Source organism: Acanthaster planci, linkage group LG07, assembly GCF_054643075.1.
Source record: "Acanthaster planci isolate LZ-2023a linkage group LG07, COTS_SCS, whole genome shotgun sequence".
In the NCBI taxonomy this organism is placed as follows: domain Eukaryota; kingdom Metazoa; phylum Echinodermata; class Asteroidea; order Valvatida; family Acanthasteridae; genus Acanthaster; species Acanthaster planci.
In genome coordinates this window covers 7923577-7939790 of record NC_141783.1, presented here as the reverse complement: position 1 = coordinate 7939790, position 16214 = coordinate 7923577, and the positions used below count along the sequence as shown (strand labels likewise).

The following is a 16214-nucleotide window of genomic DNA, read 5'->3' as shown; positions in this document are numbered from 1 at the left end:
ATACGACAGAAACACAAGGTTTGCTCCGACAAATTTAATATTAATTAGCAAATGGATCAATTTACAATAAGTAAGGCCTATACTTGATTTTTTTTGACAAATCACACGGAGTAACACGTTAGTGCAACAATAGTTATGACCCTCAAAACAGGTTTTGTAATAGAAGAAAAATACTTACATTGCAGACACTGTCGACAAAATATGAGCAACTTACATAATTAAAAAGTGGGGTTTTTTACAAAATACATAAAATGACAATTATTTTGCAGTGCTATTGAGTGTATGGAAACTACCAGTTATCACAATTCAAAATAGCTAGTCAAAAAATACATTGTGTAAAACATGCATCTTTTCCCGTTCAAAGGAAATGCCGCCTCAGCAGTATTTCATTTAGGTGGGAACGATTCTTTAATGCCCTACAGCTGAATGTGGGAAACTGTAGGGATCTCATCAGACACACAAACCACATGTTTCAGGTAATGCCAAGATGGGGGGAGCAAAAATCATAATTGGAGGGAATATAGGGGCCATGCCCTAAAGTCTATAAACTGGCCCGCAAAGATATCTTTATCAAACAGGGTAAGACTCTTGATGGCAGAATGAACTGATTCGTGGGGAATATTCATAGCCAGAATAGCCGATTCCCTACGGGAGGTTGTAGCACAAAGAGATACCATGGCGAACTGTTCGAGCCCTGTAAGCAAGGAATCATCGAGACAGTGAAAGGCCATGGTCACAAACTAGGGAGAAATATCACAGCCCTCCTCAAAAGCCCGGGACAAGAACTCAGTGAGGAGGAGAAAGGACATGCAGCGAATGCCAGAGCGAGCAGCCAGGTCAACATCTTTCAAAGCTGTCTCCATTCACTGGAGATTCCTATCTTGGAATACGTTGGAAGACTTGCCCCTGTTTGGAAAAATCTTATCTCTCGTTGCGTCGGGAAACTCTGGCACCGAGAGATACTGATCATAATCACCTGATGGGAAATTGAAAAAAAACGGCACGGACGGTAGCCTGAATTCCACCGCTTGGCCTTCGCCAATCTGTCCATAGCGTCTATGCAGGAACGACAAATGGGAAACTCTGGGAAGGGGGGGGGAAGACGAGGGACTCTCCTGGTAGACAACACTTGAATGAAGGGCGCCCCCTGTCATCAGCAGGTGACAGGGGAGGAAGCCCCATGACTTGTATCATTTCTCGCTGTAAAAGACGAAAGCGAGACTTGGATCGTGAAAGATCGTTCACCGAAAGCGGCTGATCCTCGTCCGGAGACTGGCCAGAACCAAAAGCGAAACCCACCGAATGACTATCATCCATCGTGGGTTGAGAAGGCCCCGTGTGGTGAAAGACACCTTGAGGTTCAGCCAGAGAATCGCCGGAACAGGCCGCAGGCGGAGAATAAGGCTCCGGATGTGTAGTAGCCGGAGGAGGAGGCAGATATCGCCGGACAAATTCTGAAATGAACTCAGAAAGGGAAAGAGGAATTCCCTGAGTCAGACCGCTGGGAAGAAAGTTGGCCAGAAGGGGACTCAGGTTGCGTGTCCACAGGAAGCGGGTCAGAAATAACAGGAGGCCAAAAACCCTGCCGCAAGTCGCGAAGAACTCGAAGAGCGAACTCATGATGTGGGTATTGCACAGTCGTACCCCGAACCAACCGAAAGGAAGGAAATAGTAAATCTGTGCACTGTCCTGTTTCCTAGGTTAGCATGGTTACCAAGGACTGAAACCACCGCACCACTGTCCTTACTAACCAAGCGATCCCGGGTCCGTGAACAGACGAACTACTCGGAGCAGGGTGAAGAGCAAAATCTCTCTCTAGAGCTTAAATCTAATGCACAAAAAGAGAGAAGCAATTCCAAAGAAAAAACGCTGATGAGAAGCAAAACAAAACCCAGAATAACAAGACGACCACTCTCAAGATATTCTGATAAGAAATTGACAAATGTGCACAAATTGCCACAACTAATTAAGGTATATACAAAATAGAACAAGCAGAATAAATCAATTGAACTCAATTTTATTCTGAAATCAAGAAATATATACAAGAAACAAACTGCGCCACCAGGCGAAGTCTGGACAGGAGACACGAAAACTAGGTCAATACAAAAATCAGTCTGTCAACCAGAGCAAGACCGAAAGGGAACGGCAAAAATAAATATATATATACAGGGGAAAAGGAACTATCTTACCGTTCACAAGAACGAAAATGAACAAACAAACGAGGTGATTGTGAAATGACACTGAAAACACAAGTAGCGAAGGAAAAACTCTAGAAATTTTCGGAGCTGGACCTAAACACGTCCGATAGTAATGGCGCTAAGAAAAAGAGGAAGAACATGGCGGCCACCTTCGCAGGAGTCGAGTGAGTGAGGGCGCACTGCTGGTGATTGAGAATTTAGTAAACGGAAGTAATGGACTGGGAAATAATGCATATGTACTGGTAATCTGCGTAGGTTGCAGGCAGTAGACTTTAAATTTTTTAAAGTGTGGAATCTGACATATAAGTAATCTTGATGATCACAGTGATACATTGGTCACATCTTTATCTGAAAAAAAACCCATATTTTGTCAATCACTACAACATCATCACTCCCTTTGTGAAGAGTTTGTTGACTTACAGAGGTGAAACAGGGAGAGCACTTTTTTGCTTGGGGGTTTTCCCTTCAATTTTCAGTCACTTTAATAGGTACAAAATTCTCTGAATATAGATTCATAAATACCTGGGACAATTTTTCTATGCCTATTGGTCGAAACACATCATGTAGCCGTGTACTAACATTTGATAATGCCCGCTGAGAAGTGATAAAGCCTGTTGCATCAATCACACACTGGCACAAGGATACGAAACAGTTTGATCAGGTCTGATTGATCAGGTCTGATTGATCAGGAGTCTGTGTGCACGCTGCACGCGCCAACTTCATAAGGGGATTCTATTGGACAACTTTCAGAAGGAATATACCATAAAATGGACAGGGGTATTCGGGAGAATGAAAGTCAAGTGTAGAACAAAGTTGTTGGAAATCCATTCTATGTTGACGTCTTTTTACTCTCTGCATAAAAAGGTATTGATGAATGGGAATATTGCTGGCCGATCTTAAATTAACCCTAACACTCCTCAATCCTTCACCTGTTGGAGGACTGAGGATTGTTAAGGTTAACGTTCAAGACCTTGCTCAGGGGAGTGAACGTTGATAATGCACATGACAGCGGCTCGGGCATTAGTCACGTCCATTCTCCTGAGCTGGTCTTAAGAGCACGTTGAAGATCGACCAAGCAAATTCCCTTGCAATGTAATGTAATTGTAAATAATGTAACAGCATCTCCACCTTTAGACCTGAAAAGTTCAGTTTTGGTTTGTCTTTAGTTTTGGTTATGTTAATAAATGCTAATAAATGCTACTTTTCTCTAATTTTTCTACTTTCACAGTCCAATGTTAACACTTTTAACTTGTCTCTGGCCTTTGTAATATTTTCAGTAAAATCTTGCAGTTATTTTGACACCAGTTTGATGAAAATAATATTGAAGGTTTAACTGCCTTCTACAGATCAATAATCTTATGAAAACCTGGTCAACTTAAAATAGGTCTGATATTACAAAGCAAAAACAAAAAATTAATGCAGGCAATGTGTATTTTGCACCAAGTAAAGGAAGAGGAAAGAAAAACCGATAGGATGTTGACCAATAATTATAGAATATGGATGACAATTGTTTCCAGATATTTCGAAGTTCCATAAAGGACTCTCGCCCAAACAGATTGAAGGTAAAAAAGCCATGCCCAATTAAAGATGTGGGTAACAACCACACCTAGCGTAAGCCTAGGCTACAGAGTCAGGCAAACGTACCTCACACCGCTACTTGAAGTTTCTTTTGGCGTGGAAATGGTTCAAACAATTAACATTAGCCACCTTTTTATACCAATTATTAAAGTACCACTGGTATTTTAACCTTAACCCCCAAGGGTGTATGTAAAATCATATTGAAATCAGAGGATTTGGGAGTGCTATTTTAATGAACCTGTTTACAGAAACTAACTGAGATGCAAAGAAGATTACCAAAGGTAATCTTGCTGAGACCAATCCCCAGATAAAAAAATCCATCAATCAAACTCAGTATCAACCATTCCATAAGATCACAGAGTGCTATCTAATTGCTTTCAGCTCACACTTGAGTATCGTATAAGATAGTATGAACCACGTCATGCGCTCCAGCTGTCTTTTACCATCGATAACTCATTGAATGGAAATGACCACAGGTGCCTTCCTCTTCAGCTCATACAACATACTTGTATGACCGAAGTCTGTGGTGCAAAGCTTTTCTCTATTCCCCATCAGGTAAGCTATTGTGACTGTTCCCAGGGTCTCTTCCTGAGTGTCTTTTGTAAGTTGCAACCACAAACCCAGACATGGAACCTCTGACACAAGTGCCGCATGTCAGTGAAATGAAAGGGATTGTTAGCTTTTTTTCCTTTGTTGACGGCACAAATGTAGTAGAAGTTGACGACAAGTTGTAACGTAACATATTCGTTGAAAAATGTTACCACATTTTATGCAACATCAGACAATCATGCTGGACAGAAGACAGGTTTCAGAAGTTCAATGGATCACTGATTTCCTTCAAAACGACATACGTACTGAAAGTGACAGCCCTGCATAGGTGCTTCATACCTGATGACCAACTCTCCAGTGTCCTTCAGGTTCCATTCATCAACTGAGAGTTTTGATGTGTTGGAGGAGCTCGTCACAGAACACAAAACTGCGATGCTTGTGTCGGACCATTTCCACCTCCTCTTGCAAAAGCTGAGGGTGCAGAGGGGCGGCCTGCTTCAACAAATCTGTTGTAGAATGTAAACTTTCAGTCAGTTCGTGGCAGTGAAGCCTTGCAAACTTCATCCTCGCACGTGGGAAAATTAAGGTCCAAGACTGCACAAGGTTTTACTGAAAATATAATGACTTCAAAATGTGAGAAAACGAAGTTAATTTACTGAACCCCATGAGCTGCAACCTCACCTAATAATGGACAGTTCTCATAAAGCTCACTTTGCACCAAGTCTCAATGCACTGACATCATTAATATCCATGCTCATTGAGCCCACAATTATACGTATAATAATCTCAGCCCCCTTGGAAAGTGTACACCTTAGTGCAGTCATATCATGGGATACCTCACTAATTGACCACAATGACCATCTCTGCCGTCACAGGCAATTTATGCTCCTGGAAGGAGAGAGGCAAGTTGAGGTTATGAGATTTGCCCAAGGTCGCGACATGTGACCTGCCAGAATCGACTTCAACCATGGACTGAGACTACTCAGGGACTCAGCTTAACCCCTTCGCTACAGAGGACTGCTACTACCGCACCGTTGTGGGAGGATTAGTGCATACCACACATACAGTCTATTCACCATGCAGCTGCTGGTTCAATGGGGCCTGCTGCTGGACAAAGCCCTCCATTCAGGGCATACCACAGCCCAGCAGTCGCGGTCCAAATAATCCCGCCGTGAAGGGGTTAAACCCTGACATAAACATCATCACTGACACCACACCCTGACACTCATGGTACTTTCAGTACACTCCTTAACCCCATAATTCTGGTTTTCGAGAACTGTAACCTAGCACTATGTGCTCGCATTCAGTGTTTTTTTGTTTTCGCAAGGGCATAGTTTTTTTCTGAATTTCTTAAGTTAATTGGTTCCATGTATTATCTTTCTTAACTCCACAAGAAAATGGATAGAGTAGACTCTTGCACAATCTTCTGAAGCATTTTTCTGACTTATCAGTCCTTGAAAACCAATGTTATTCTACAGTGCATTCACACACAGGTGGAGTTTGTGACGTCCAAAATATCCATTACCTGGCTTGGCTTTCACAAAGCTTCCCCACAGAGAACTCGCATTTTGGGCAGTGAAAACCATGACAAATGTGAGAAAAACGTCAAATGTATCAAGACCTTACCTAGGACTGACTGCTGTATATTAGGATCTGGGTCGTCCATATGCACCAACAGGCCTCTATACAACGTCTCCAGGTGCGCCCTGTACAGAACCTTATCATAGTCGGCGGGGAAGCACTGGAAGAACGTCTCAAAGGTCTTGGCCACGGCCAGGCGGATCTCGTCACTGCTGTCGTCCATGCGCTTCAGGAGCTCCATGTACATCATGTGCAGGCGGTCAGGGTCAAAGGTGGAGCCGCAGAGGGCTAGGATCTTGCGGAAGACGCGGCAGGTGATGAGGCGGGTTGAGCGGCTGTCATCCTCCAAGAGGGAGGTCAGCTGGGTTTGGAGGTCCGACATGACGCTGTTGATCTGAACGTGCATACACATGTCAGCTAGGTCATGTAAATCTGACCGCTGGACTGTTTGATGCAGTGAAATTTATTGCTTTTAATTCAAACTCAGGTTTATTTTGACGCAGAAGCACATTTTTGTAAAATTGTGGGGGAGGTCCAAATAATCAAATCTTTCATAGTTCTAAAGTCACTAAACATAAGTTTAAACACAGGAATAAGCAAAATAAGAACATGCAAAGAATTTGTGATTTCAACTTCACTTCATTGTCATGTTCACCTGAGTCTATAAAAGTTTCTTCAAAAGGATTGAATGTCAAGATAAAAGATTTGTTTTGAACGGAACACATCTACACAAAGAAACTTTGGGAGATCCCCAGTTTGATTCAAATTTACATTTCTGACCATCTTGCTGTACTGGATCCTCCAAGATATGTTGATATTTGGCATATGAAGATGCACAAGAGTTGTTAGAATGTGTCCCTCGATTTGAAAAACCACGCTGAAAAATTATATTAGCCACGATCTTGAATGTGACAGCAGCATACCGCTGAACAACAAAATTCCTTAACTCTTATTGCTTGTAAATTACCGGGGCTTTCTGCAGACATTTTTTTCTTTTGCTTTGTATCACTTTGAAGTATGGGGATTACTAGCATGTAGAGAGCAACTGTCCAAAAAAGGAGCCTGGTTAATCCTGGTTTTGGAACGGTAGGTCACAAATGCACTCTACGAGTGGTACTAGAATGTCTAGTCGGTAGATGATCTCACCAAAGAGGTCAGGGGTCAGACAGAAATCTCCTGTCACTCACCTGTTCAGCGGTCAGCAGGCCGCTCTGCAGCAGTGCCCAGAGGCACGAGATGGCTGTGGTCCGAATGGCAGCCGCCGTCCGGCCACCATGCCACACGCAGTTGGGGATGACCATCTCCCGGACGACAGCCGGCGAGAAGTCGCCAAATATTGCTCTGGCCTCGGCCAACTCACCCGCTCTCATCACCAGCCGCGAGAGCAGGGAGAAGAACTTGAGCCGCAGCTCGGGGTCTTTATCTGGCTTGAGGTTGGCCTGCAGGACGGGGAAGACGTCATCCAGGAGCTCACATACCAACACACCTGGTGAAATATCAAATTAATACAGTGCCATACTGAAATACACTACATGAACAAATCAATTTATCATGGCATTTAACAGTTGATTAGCAGCAAAACTAATGCTAGGCAGAGAACTAAAATATACAGATTGCAGTAACAATGGATGCGTATATTACTCAGACAGGATATCAAACCCACAACATTGTCTAGCTTAAAAAATGGAATAGGCTAGCACTCTGAACAGATCTTTGGACGTTACAAACAAATTTATCTTTTATCTTCAAATGAAAAATGCTGCCTTTTTGTTTTCAAACAAGACTTTTTTATAACCTTCCTTATATCGTTTGTAGGTTGCACTATTTGGGCCCCAAAAGTGCCGCTTTTGAAATAGGCAGGATATGCCAAGAGGCCACAAAAACTGTCTCAAGTCATCTAAACGTGATTTCTTATTGCAAAATCACATTTTGCAACAGAGCAGTAGGTGCGGTGTTCACGTTCAACGCAGGGTTCCCCTTTGTTGACTTCCTAGACTTTGTTCACGCACAAAACAAATACAGCATTGCTCTAATATTTGGGGTGAAAGGTTGTGTGGTTTGTTCCAATGAGATGCTCACCAGATTCGCTCAGCAAAGTGTCAAAGATTGGCCGCTCCACTGAAAAATTTGTCCACTGCTCGTAGTTTCCCTTCAGCATGGCAAGGAACTGGCGGCTGTGCTGCCTGTAGAGGGCGCTGCTGTCCTCCATGCCTTGCGTCGAGGCAAGAGATGCTATAACTTCCCTGGTCTGAAGGTTAAAAGCACATAGAAGAAATAGGAACAAAAGTTCATGTCAATGTTTCTTTCAAGTCACTCATATGGGCAAAAACCATTACCAGGGGTCAAAGTGCTACTGAAGATGCTCTTTGCTCAGTGTCATGTGAAGGAGTTTAACCAGGGATGGATCGAGGGGGCGAGGGGGCATGGGGCCATCCCCCCATACCGCCCCCCCAAAAAAAGAGGGGTGGGAGGGGGAGAAGAACTAACTGAAATTGTCCACTTGTCTATGACTGAAGATTAAATAATTCCTTGCTCGGAGTTACGTGGAAATGTATAACCAAGGAGCGGGGGAAAGGGGGTTAACGGAGCCGTGCCCCCCCCCAAAAAAAAGAGGCAGGGAGGGAGAAATAAATTATTTTGTGGAAGTTATGGAGTGGGATGCGTTGCAAGCATGCCACAGATCAATGCCTGTCTGTACAGGTGTTCAACCAACCATTCGGTTGAAAAGTAACCCAGCTACACCCACTTTTGTCTTCAGTGCGTCATCCCTTGCCAACGCCAACACAGTGACGAGTACAGTAAACAATGGCAGACTGACTTCTGAGCACTGCTCCCTGCCTGTGGACATGATGGCTTCAACACACGACACAAGTTGGATCTGGTAGGAGCTCTGAGGAAGATCAAGGACATTTTGTTTAAAACTTTTTCTCTTAAATGCTTCACCAGAAACAGATGACCTATTTCTGGTGCATGGAGCAGTGTTCACTACAACTCTCCAAATGTGATAGGCATACCATCAGCTTACCATACCCTCTACACTTGTCAAATTGAACATATGATTTGGTTGAATTTTTATGGGTGAAGGCCTGTAAAAGCCTGTAATAATAATCCTACTAAAAGAGATGTTGTACGGTCAAAGTAAAGTGTCGGATTTTGGATGTTTTATGGCAAAAATACCAAGAGTTAAAGGTTGAAGTAAAAGTTATTTTCAGACATAAAATAAAAGTGAATACTTTTTTCACAATCCTTGCTGGCAATGGTGACGGAACAAGAAACTCATGGAAAGTCAATTTGAAGCTGTTCCAATATCATGTCCTGTAAGCCACAGAGCCTGTCTTAAATGGAAAAACATCACACCCTGACCATTTCTGGTACATTTGCTAGCACACTTGCCCCCTCTTCTTGAGTTAAGGTTAACCATATTACGCTATGTGACTCAGAGCAAATGACTGTAACTTATTGAGTTAAGGTTAACCATATTACGCTATGTGACTCAGAGCAAATGACTGTGATATAATCATTTAATGGTCTTGTTTGTGAAAAATAGTTTGACTGCAGTGGACTGTCAATAAACTACATCTCATACCAAAACTGGTACACTCATGCAGCAACGCAGTTACCTACGCTATGTGACTCAGAGTAAATGACTGTGATTTAATGGTCTTGTTTGTGAAAAATAGTTTGACTGCAGTGGACTGTCAATAAACTACATCTCATACCAAAACTGGTACACTCATGCAGCAACGCAGTTACCTACGCAGTGAAAGTCAGTCAAATAGTTCATCTTGTTTCACAGGATACACTGAAGTCCACATTAATGTTTTCCTTCTACATCTCAATATTACTGTAATTATCTGCCCTGAATTGAAGTGCATCCTCACCGGCAAAAGAAAGACAGACTGGAATGAAGTTTCCCAACAGGGTTCTTGCACGCGCTCAGTGTGCACGCAAAGCCCATACATTCCACAATAAAGTGGTTGCAGTGCTCAGTGAGCTCTGCATCAAAACATGCATAAACTTGCATGCCTACGCCTTGAATTTGTACCAAAGGACTGTCAATTTCATTTAAAAACACGCCCTCTTTTGTTTCCGCTCAGAGCAGATACAACGCGAGAGCATGAAATTAGGCAGAAAATATGGTCAGACAGAATGTTTTAGCACAAACAATTTCGTTCTAATGTCAGTCTGTGAACAGACGTAAACCAAGGTCACGTATCACACTCTCACAGTTTAAATGTTGTGAGTGCAAAACCCAGGGTAAAAACATTTACATGATTCTGCATGAGGGACTTCTGCCTTTACAGCTCCCATGGACATTTTGTTTGGGCAGATCTGCTTTTGGTTGGACAAATACTTCAAATGGGGGCATATGTCGTATGTCCGGCCACAACATCATGCTCTGTACTTCAGTTCAATTTTGGTTTTTTTTTAAATGAGATTTTGAAAAGAGTGCAGCGAGTTCAAGCTGGCTGGCCCTGACCTGTTCACTACGACAGACTTCGGGATCGGCCAACACGTCGCACACACTCTGCAGCTGTGGCTGAAGGGCCTCCTGCCTTGAGCCACGCATCAACGCAGCCAAAGTCATCAGCACGCCGGGGCTCTGAGCAGACTGGACAGAGGGCGACATCAACTTCCAGTAGATCTGTGGGTCCACAAAGAAGCCTACAAGCTCTGCCGACTGGAGCATCTGTGTTTCATATGACAGAGGTGAAAATAGTTCAAAACAAATTGCAAAGCCCTGTCTGAAACAACTCTCAAACTATTCTAACAAAATGTCACAACAGCATTCCTTTCAATACCTTATAAATGTTCATCAAATATACAATTACATGTACTTAAGGGATGTCGTTTAATATTATGTCATTCATCTAATATTCATATTGATATTTTTGAGGGGGAATTGAGTATTTGGAAGTACAGTATAATTTTGAGACACAAAATGGACAAAATTCATTTGTTGGGATTACATAACCTTATGAGGAGCAGCAACAAGATACTGAAACGCAGCTGATCAATAGGCCAAAACAAATGGGCCAAAAAAAAACCTTGGCTCCAACTTACTGATTGATCCACTTTTCACAACCTGATTCCAATGATTAAGTGAACAACTTAAAAAAGGTGACTTCTGTCTTCACAAAACTTTAATTCAAAACATTACACATCAAGAAGTTTTAACATTTACTGCTGTTTGTATCTGTTCTTCAACGGTCACTTCATTTCAGAAGCTATCTCACTATTTTCCCCGATGCCATCATGGAATTCGGGGAATAGTAGTGTTGGGCGGTTCCAGAGTTCTCAGAGCTGGTTCTAGCTCCAGCTAAGGACCGCGATTCCTAGTTAGAACTGGCTCCCAAAGATATAAAGAAAAATGTTTAATAAAACACATTAAAAATCTGTCACTGCTGCACCCATCACGCACGCCAGTGCCACTCACGAATGGCCTTTCGTGGGCTTTAAGATAATCCACAGTGGGTATTTCAGTCCTTGTGATTCGGAAATTGCAGGCGTGTGAAAAAAAATCCTGGACATTTCCAGGCGCGTAATTTTTCTAGGCCCGTGATTTTGAAAAATGAATCAAAACCTTGGGTCAACCAAGACATAGTAATATAGAGAGATAAAATTGGGTCAACATTACATATAAACAATCAACAAAACCAACGACAAAATGGTGCAACAGATTCAGATCACACCTGCTTCCTTCAAGCAAACTCGAAGAGATATGTCCAATACATGTAAAAAGCAAATATTGCCCCCCTATTTCACCTCTGTAAGTCAACAAACATTCTTCACAAAGGGAGCGATGATGTTGTAGTGATTGACAAAATATGGGGTTTTTTTCAGATAAAAATGTGACCAATGTATCACTGTGATCATCAAGATTACTTATATGTCAGATTCCGCACTTTTAAAAATTTAAAGTCTTCTGCCTGCAACCTACGCAGATTACCAGTACATATGCATTATTTCCTCGTCCATTATTTCTGTTCACTAAATTCTCAATCACCAGCAGTGCGCCCTCACTCACTCAACTCCTATGAAGGTGGCCGCCATGTTCTTCCTCTTTTCTTAGCGCCATTACTATCGGACGTGTTTAGGTCCAGCTCCGAAAATTTCTAGAGTTTTTCCTTCGCTACTTGTGTTTTCAGTGTAATTTCTCAATCACCTCGTTTGTTTGTTCATTTTCGTTCTTGTGAACGGTAAGATGGTTCCTTTTCCCCTGTATATATATATTTATTTTTGCCGTTCCCTTTCAGTCTTGCTCTGGTCGGCAGACTGATTTTTGTATTGACCTAGTTTTCGTATCTCCTTTCCAGACTTCGCCTGGTGGCGCAGTTTGTTTCTTGTATATATTTCTTGATTTCAGAATAAAATTGAGTTCATTAGATTTATTTTGCTTGTTCTATTTTGTATGTACCTTAATTAGTTGTGGCAATTTGTACATATTTGTTGATTTCTTATCAAAATATCTTGAGAGTGGTTGTCTCGTTATTCTGGGTTTTGTTTTGCTTCTCATTTTCTACTTGTATATCCCCGGGAAAATCAGCGTTTTTTCTTTGGAATTGCTTCTCTCTTTTTGAGCATTAGATTTAAGCTCTAGAGAGAGATTTTGCTCTTCACCCTGCTCCGAGTAGTTCGTCTGTTCACGGACCCGGGATCGCTTGGTTAGTAAGGACAGTGGTGCGGTGGTTTCAGTCCTTAGTAACCATGCTAACCTAGGAAACAGGACAATGCACAGATTTACTATTTCCGTCCTGTCGATTGGTTCGGGGTACAACTGTGCGATACCCACATCGTGAGTTCGCTCTTCGAGTTCTTTGCGACTTGCGGCAGTCTGTTAGCTGCCCAGGACTTGCTTTTGGTTAAGGCACCTGGATTCTGTGGTGGCCTCGCCAACTCCTGCCGCTGCCCCCCCCCAGTTAAATTAAATTAGATTTTTCAAATGAATGTCCCGATTTTCCTGAGATTTCTCTTTGCCAGATCTCCTTCCTGTGAGTTATTACCGTTCATAGCTCTAAAAAAGTTTATTGGGAAACATCGGGAAGTTTACATGTCTGCACACAAAAATCTACTGCGATCCACGTTGGCATGATCTCTCCATGTTGTGCATTGTGATTGACTGGTCTGGTCCCAGTCTTGACTTCAAAGGAATTTGTTGTTTCACTAAGCACAGGGCGCGGGAGCCTGCATCGTGAAAGCATGTCGACTTCTGGAGATCGTTTTGTGCAGATGCGAGTAAAAGCCAAAATTTTTTTTCCGAAAAATGCCATTGTTGTGATCGAGATAACTTACAGGACAGACATCTCCAAGAAAAACACGGGCTAATCAGGGAATTCATTGAGAAAATTTGACTGAAAAGTGGTGTGATCTCGTGGCACTGCGTTTGATGTGTAGAAGCACATAAAGCCATGTACAGTCCGATGTATGTAGCATTACGCATGCAGCAACGGTTGCGGCAGCGCTGTGCGATGTGCGTGCGCTGAATGATTGTACACTGACAGAGCTGTTGTGCTCAACTGTTTTGCCGGGAGAATAAAAAATGATTCTGTCATCACTTACTGTTAGGTTGGGGTACTCTTTGATTATTTTTGTTTCATTTTTCTCACAAATTGCAAAGTATAATAACAAAGTAAACTCAGGTCAAGGAGTGCAGTATGGATGGTTTCAGGCATGCAATTATTTGCACTTCTCAGGAAGCTCTTAGGTGTGCGATGGCGTGGGAGTGCAATCGCACGCCTTAAAACAAAAGGACTGCTATTTTGAATTTTATTTTGACCTCTTCGTAGACTAGTCATGGTTGAAATAAATCTGCAACATGTACAACCATGATACAACTCAGTACTGCTTCCTCCTGCACTATTTTCCACTCTACGCGCATTTATAAAAATACTCCAATCAGAGCAACAAACGATTCGCCATTGCAAGTACCCATAATAGTAAATGGAATCGTCGACCATGCCGTGGAACGTATGTGTGGACTGGATCACGTGTACTTATTGAACATGTGCCAACAACTATGCATAAATTGGTCATTCGTCCACAGTGGGCGCATCTAAAACTCTAATACATCTACTATCTTGTAAGCTATGCCATTGCCCGGGTCCATGCATGGAACCGGCTCTGAAGTGAGAAGTTGAGAACCGTACCGAGACCCTCGCTGGGTAGTAACAGTTGTGGACTCTGGTGCATAAGTTTGGGCAATAGCTAGGCTATTTCTTAACCATTCAACGATTTTGCCTGGTGTCATACATGTATATGTGGAAAGTAAAACAACTCACACGCAAGTAACAGGCAAAATTCACCAATATTTAAGTCACAGCGACATGTAAAACAGTCTTCAAGCTTCATGGCTTCCATTCATCAAAGCTCTGCTGCGCCACATGTGCAATAACCAATGTGGTTCGGTGCCCAGTCACAAGGGTATTTTACAGTTCATTTTTGTACGCATTTTCCCTTGTGTGGAAAGGTGCCTTGCTAAATGTACAGCATGCTATACGTACATGTACATGTATTCACATGAAGTGGTGATTCGGATTCGATGTTTCGAGTTGTCACTCGCGGGTGCTGAGTGGTGACTGGGACTCAGATTTGATGTTTGGAGTCGGCTCTTTGAATGTGGACCAGCCAATGGTGGGTACCCGCTTCTTCATAAAAGCAGAGCTGCCGATTCCGATTTTATTTTTTAATGCAGTTCCACTCGGAACCGGGAGTACCGCACAAGCCTACTATATAACCACTTATTTGAATACTCAATTGAATGGGAGGTTGAGTATTCAGTTACTGAAATATTCAAGCTGACCCAGCCCTACATGTAAACTGACTTGCTACCCAAACTGCGAGTTGACTTGCTCAGGACATCCTCACCTTTGCCACTACTTCTTTCTCTTCATCGCCACAGGCCTTGTACATTCCCGACAGGAGTTTCTCCATGTGCTGTGTGGTGTGGTCCTCCGCATTCAGCAGCAGCACCCGTAACAGCTTGGCCGACATGATGCGATTGGACGCGGTCCAGTCGGTCAGATCGTGCAAAAGGCCTGGCAGGATCTTTGACAGGTTGCGGAAGATCAGCGTACGGCAGCCCAGGTTAGGTCTTCTTGCTACAGATCCCAAAGGCATAAGTTGGATATCTTCAAGTCACACAAATCACAACTACAAACTGTAAACCTCAAAGACACTTGGAAGGAAAGGGGGCGAACCTTCGGCATTATCTCTAATACGTAAAAAAATGCTCATTTTCCATGACAAGTCAGCCAAACACGTACACTTTTTCCTTTGGCACGCTCAATGGACAAGGGCCAACCCGTATGAGGTTATGGACTCCAAATGACTACAACAACAAAACCACGTGTTGGATTGAACTGAAACTCCACAAATGTACAATTATGAGTGCCTTCACAATACAGCCTGGCTCTTTTAGCATGAAATCTCCCCCCTCCCCCCCAGGCAGCACTGCACAAAATATGCACCCACAGAAAACAATGGGAACTCGGACAGAAATAGCACCGTTCGGCGACTCTCGGGAAAAGGTCGGCTCAATGTATTTCACTGGAAATTCAAGATTATGGTCAAAAGTTCACTGTTCTTGTCAATTTTGTGACGGTTAGCCATCTGATTTTTTTTAATGGCCCTTCCCTGAAACACCAAAATAAACCAGTAAAACCATGCCCTCAGGTCTGAATGTAGCTGCCTACCACTATGTGCAATAGGTTTACAGGCTGGACCACGAGTTGGAAGCCACGAGTCCCACATTAATGATTTGCAGAAATTTCTCTATGATCGGTCCCAATTTTTGCACCTCTAACTGTAAATAACTCCAAAAATGTTAACGAGCTTGCGCAAGGAAATCTGGCCATTTAGCGGAATGCAGCCCTAACTTCTCTAAGCATGTTTCTTTTGATATCTTCAAAAGTCTACCACTGTGCAGGAATGACATCTTCTCTGTATTTCAACTTCTGTGGTAATAATCATGATTTTTGTTGTTACTTTGCCTTAAAGTCCATCGATTGAATCACTTACTTTCTCCAGGAGGTAACTCTATAATCCTTTCAAAGTCCATCTGGTCTTTCAGTTCTTCCTCATTCTCCTTGGCGTATTTGGTTCCAACCTCATCCCAAAGTTTGAAAGCCTGAAAAATAAAGAACAGGCATGGTATTGGAAAAATAAAAAGCCACATGACTCTGTACTGAATCCCTTTTAACAATGCCACACATTTAACTCCAATAATTCTATTTCAAAATAATTTTTCACACACCCTGGGGTCAGGCTTATGTCATTTGCTGGTTTGGTTTTATACTACAAGGATTTCCA

The 16214-nt window shown here is 42.6% G+C and overlaps 1 protein-coding gene across 7 annotated transcripts in view; it reads right to left on the bottom strand.

Moving 5' to 3' along the window:
* The window catches only part of dnaaf5 (dynein axonemal assembly factor 5), a 50797-nt gene that overhangs the window by 33121 nt on the left and 1462 nt on the right, over nucleotides 1–16214 (bottom strand). For 3 of the 7 annotated variants that reach the window (XR_015426064.1, XR_015426065.1, XR_015426066.1), the window contains exons 2-9: nucleotides 15924–16032; nucleotides 14772–15004; nucleotides 10387–10596; nucleotides 8653–8796; nucleotides 7986–8154; nucleotides 7094–7392; nucleotides 5952–6300; nucleotides 4632–4831 (exon numbers count right to left, since the gene is read on the bottom strand). Coding sequence is in view for 4 of the 7 variants with exons in the window: in XM_087139524.1 (XP_086995650.1) it covers nucleotides 4704–4831; nucleotides 5952–6300; nucleotides 7094–7392; nucleotides 7986–8154; nucleotides 8653–8796; nucleotides 10387–10596; nucleotides 14772–15004; nucleotides 15924–16032 (1641 nt within the window). In the remaining 3 variants the exon portion in view is untranslated. Of the gene's footprint in view, nucleotides 1–19; nucleotides 1455–4631; nucleotides 4832–5951; nucleotides 6301–7093; nucleotides 7393–7985; nucleotides 8155–8652; nucleotides 8797–10386; nucleotides 10597–14771; nucleotides 15005–15923; nucleotides 16033–16214 lie in introns of those variants that run through there. The other 4 variants (XM_087139524.1, XM_022246680.2, XM_022246679.2 and 1 more) reach the window with 2 other exon arrangements.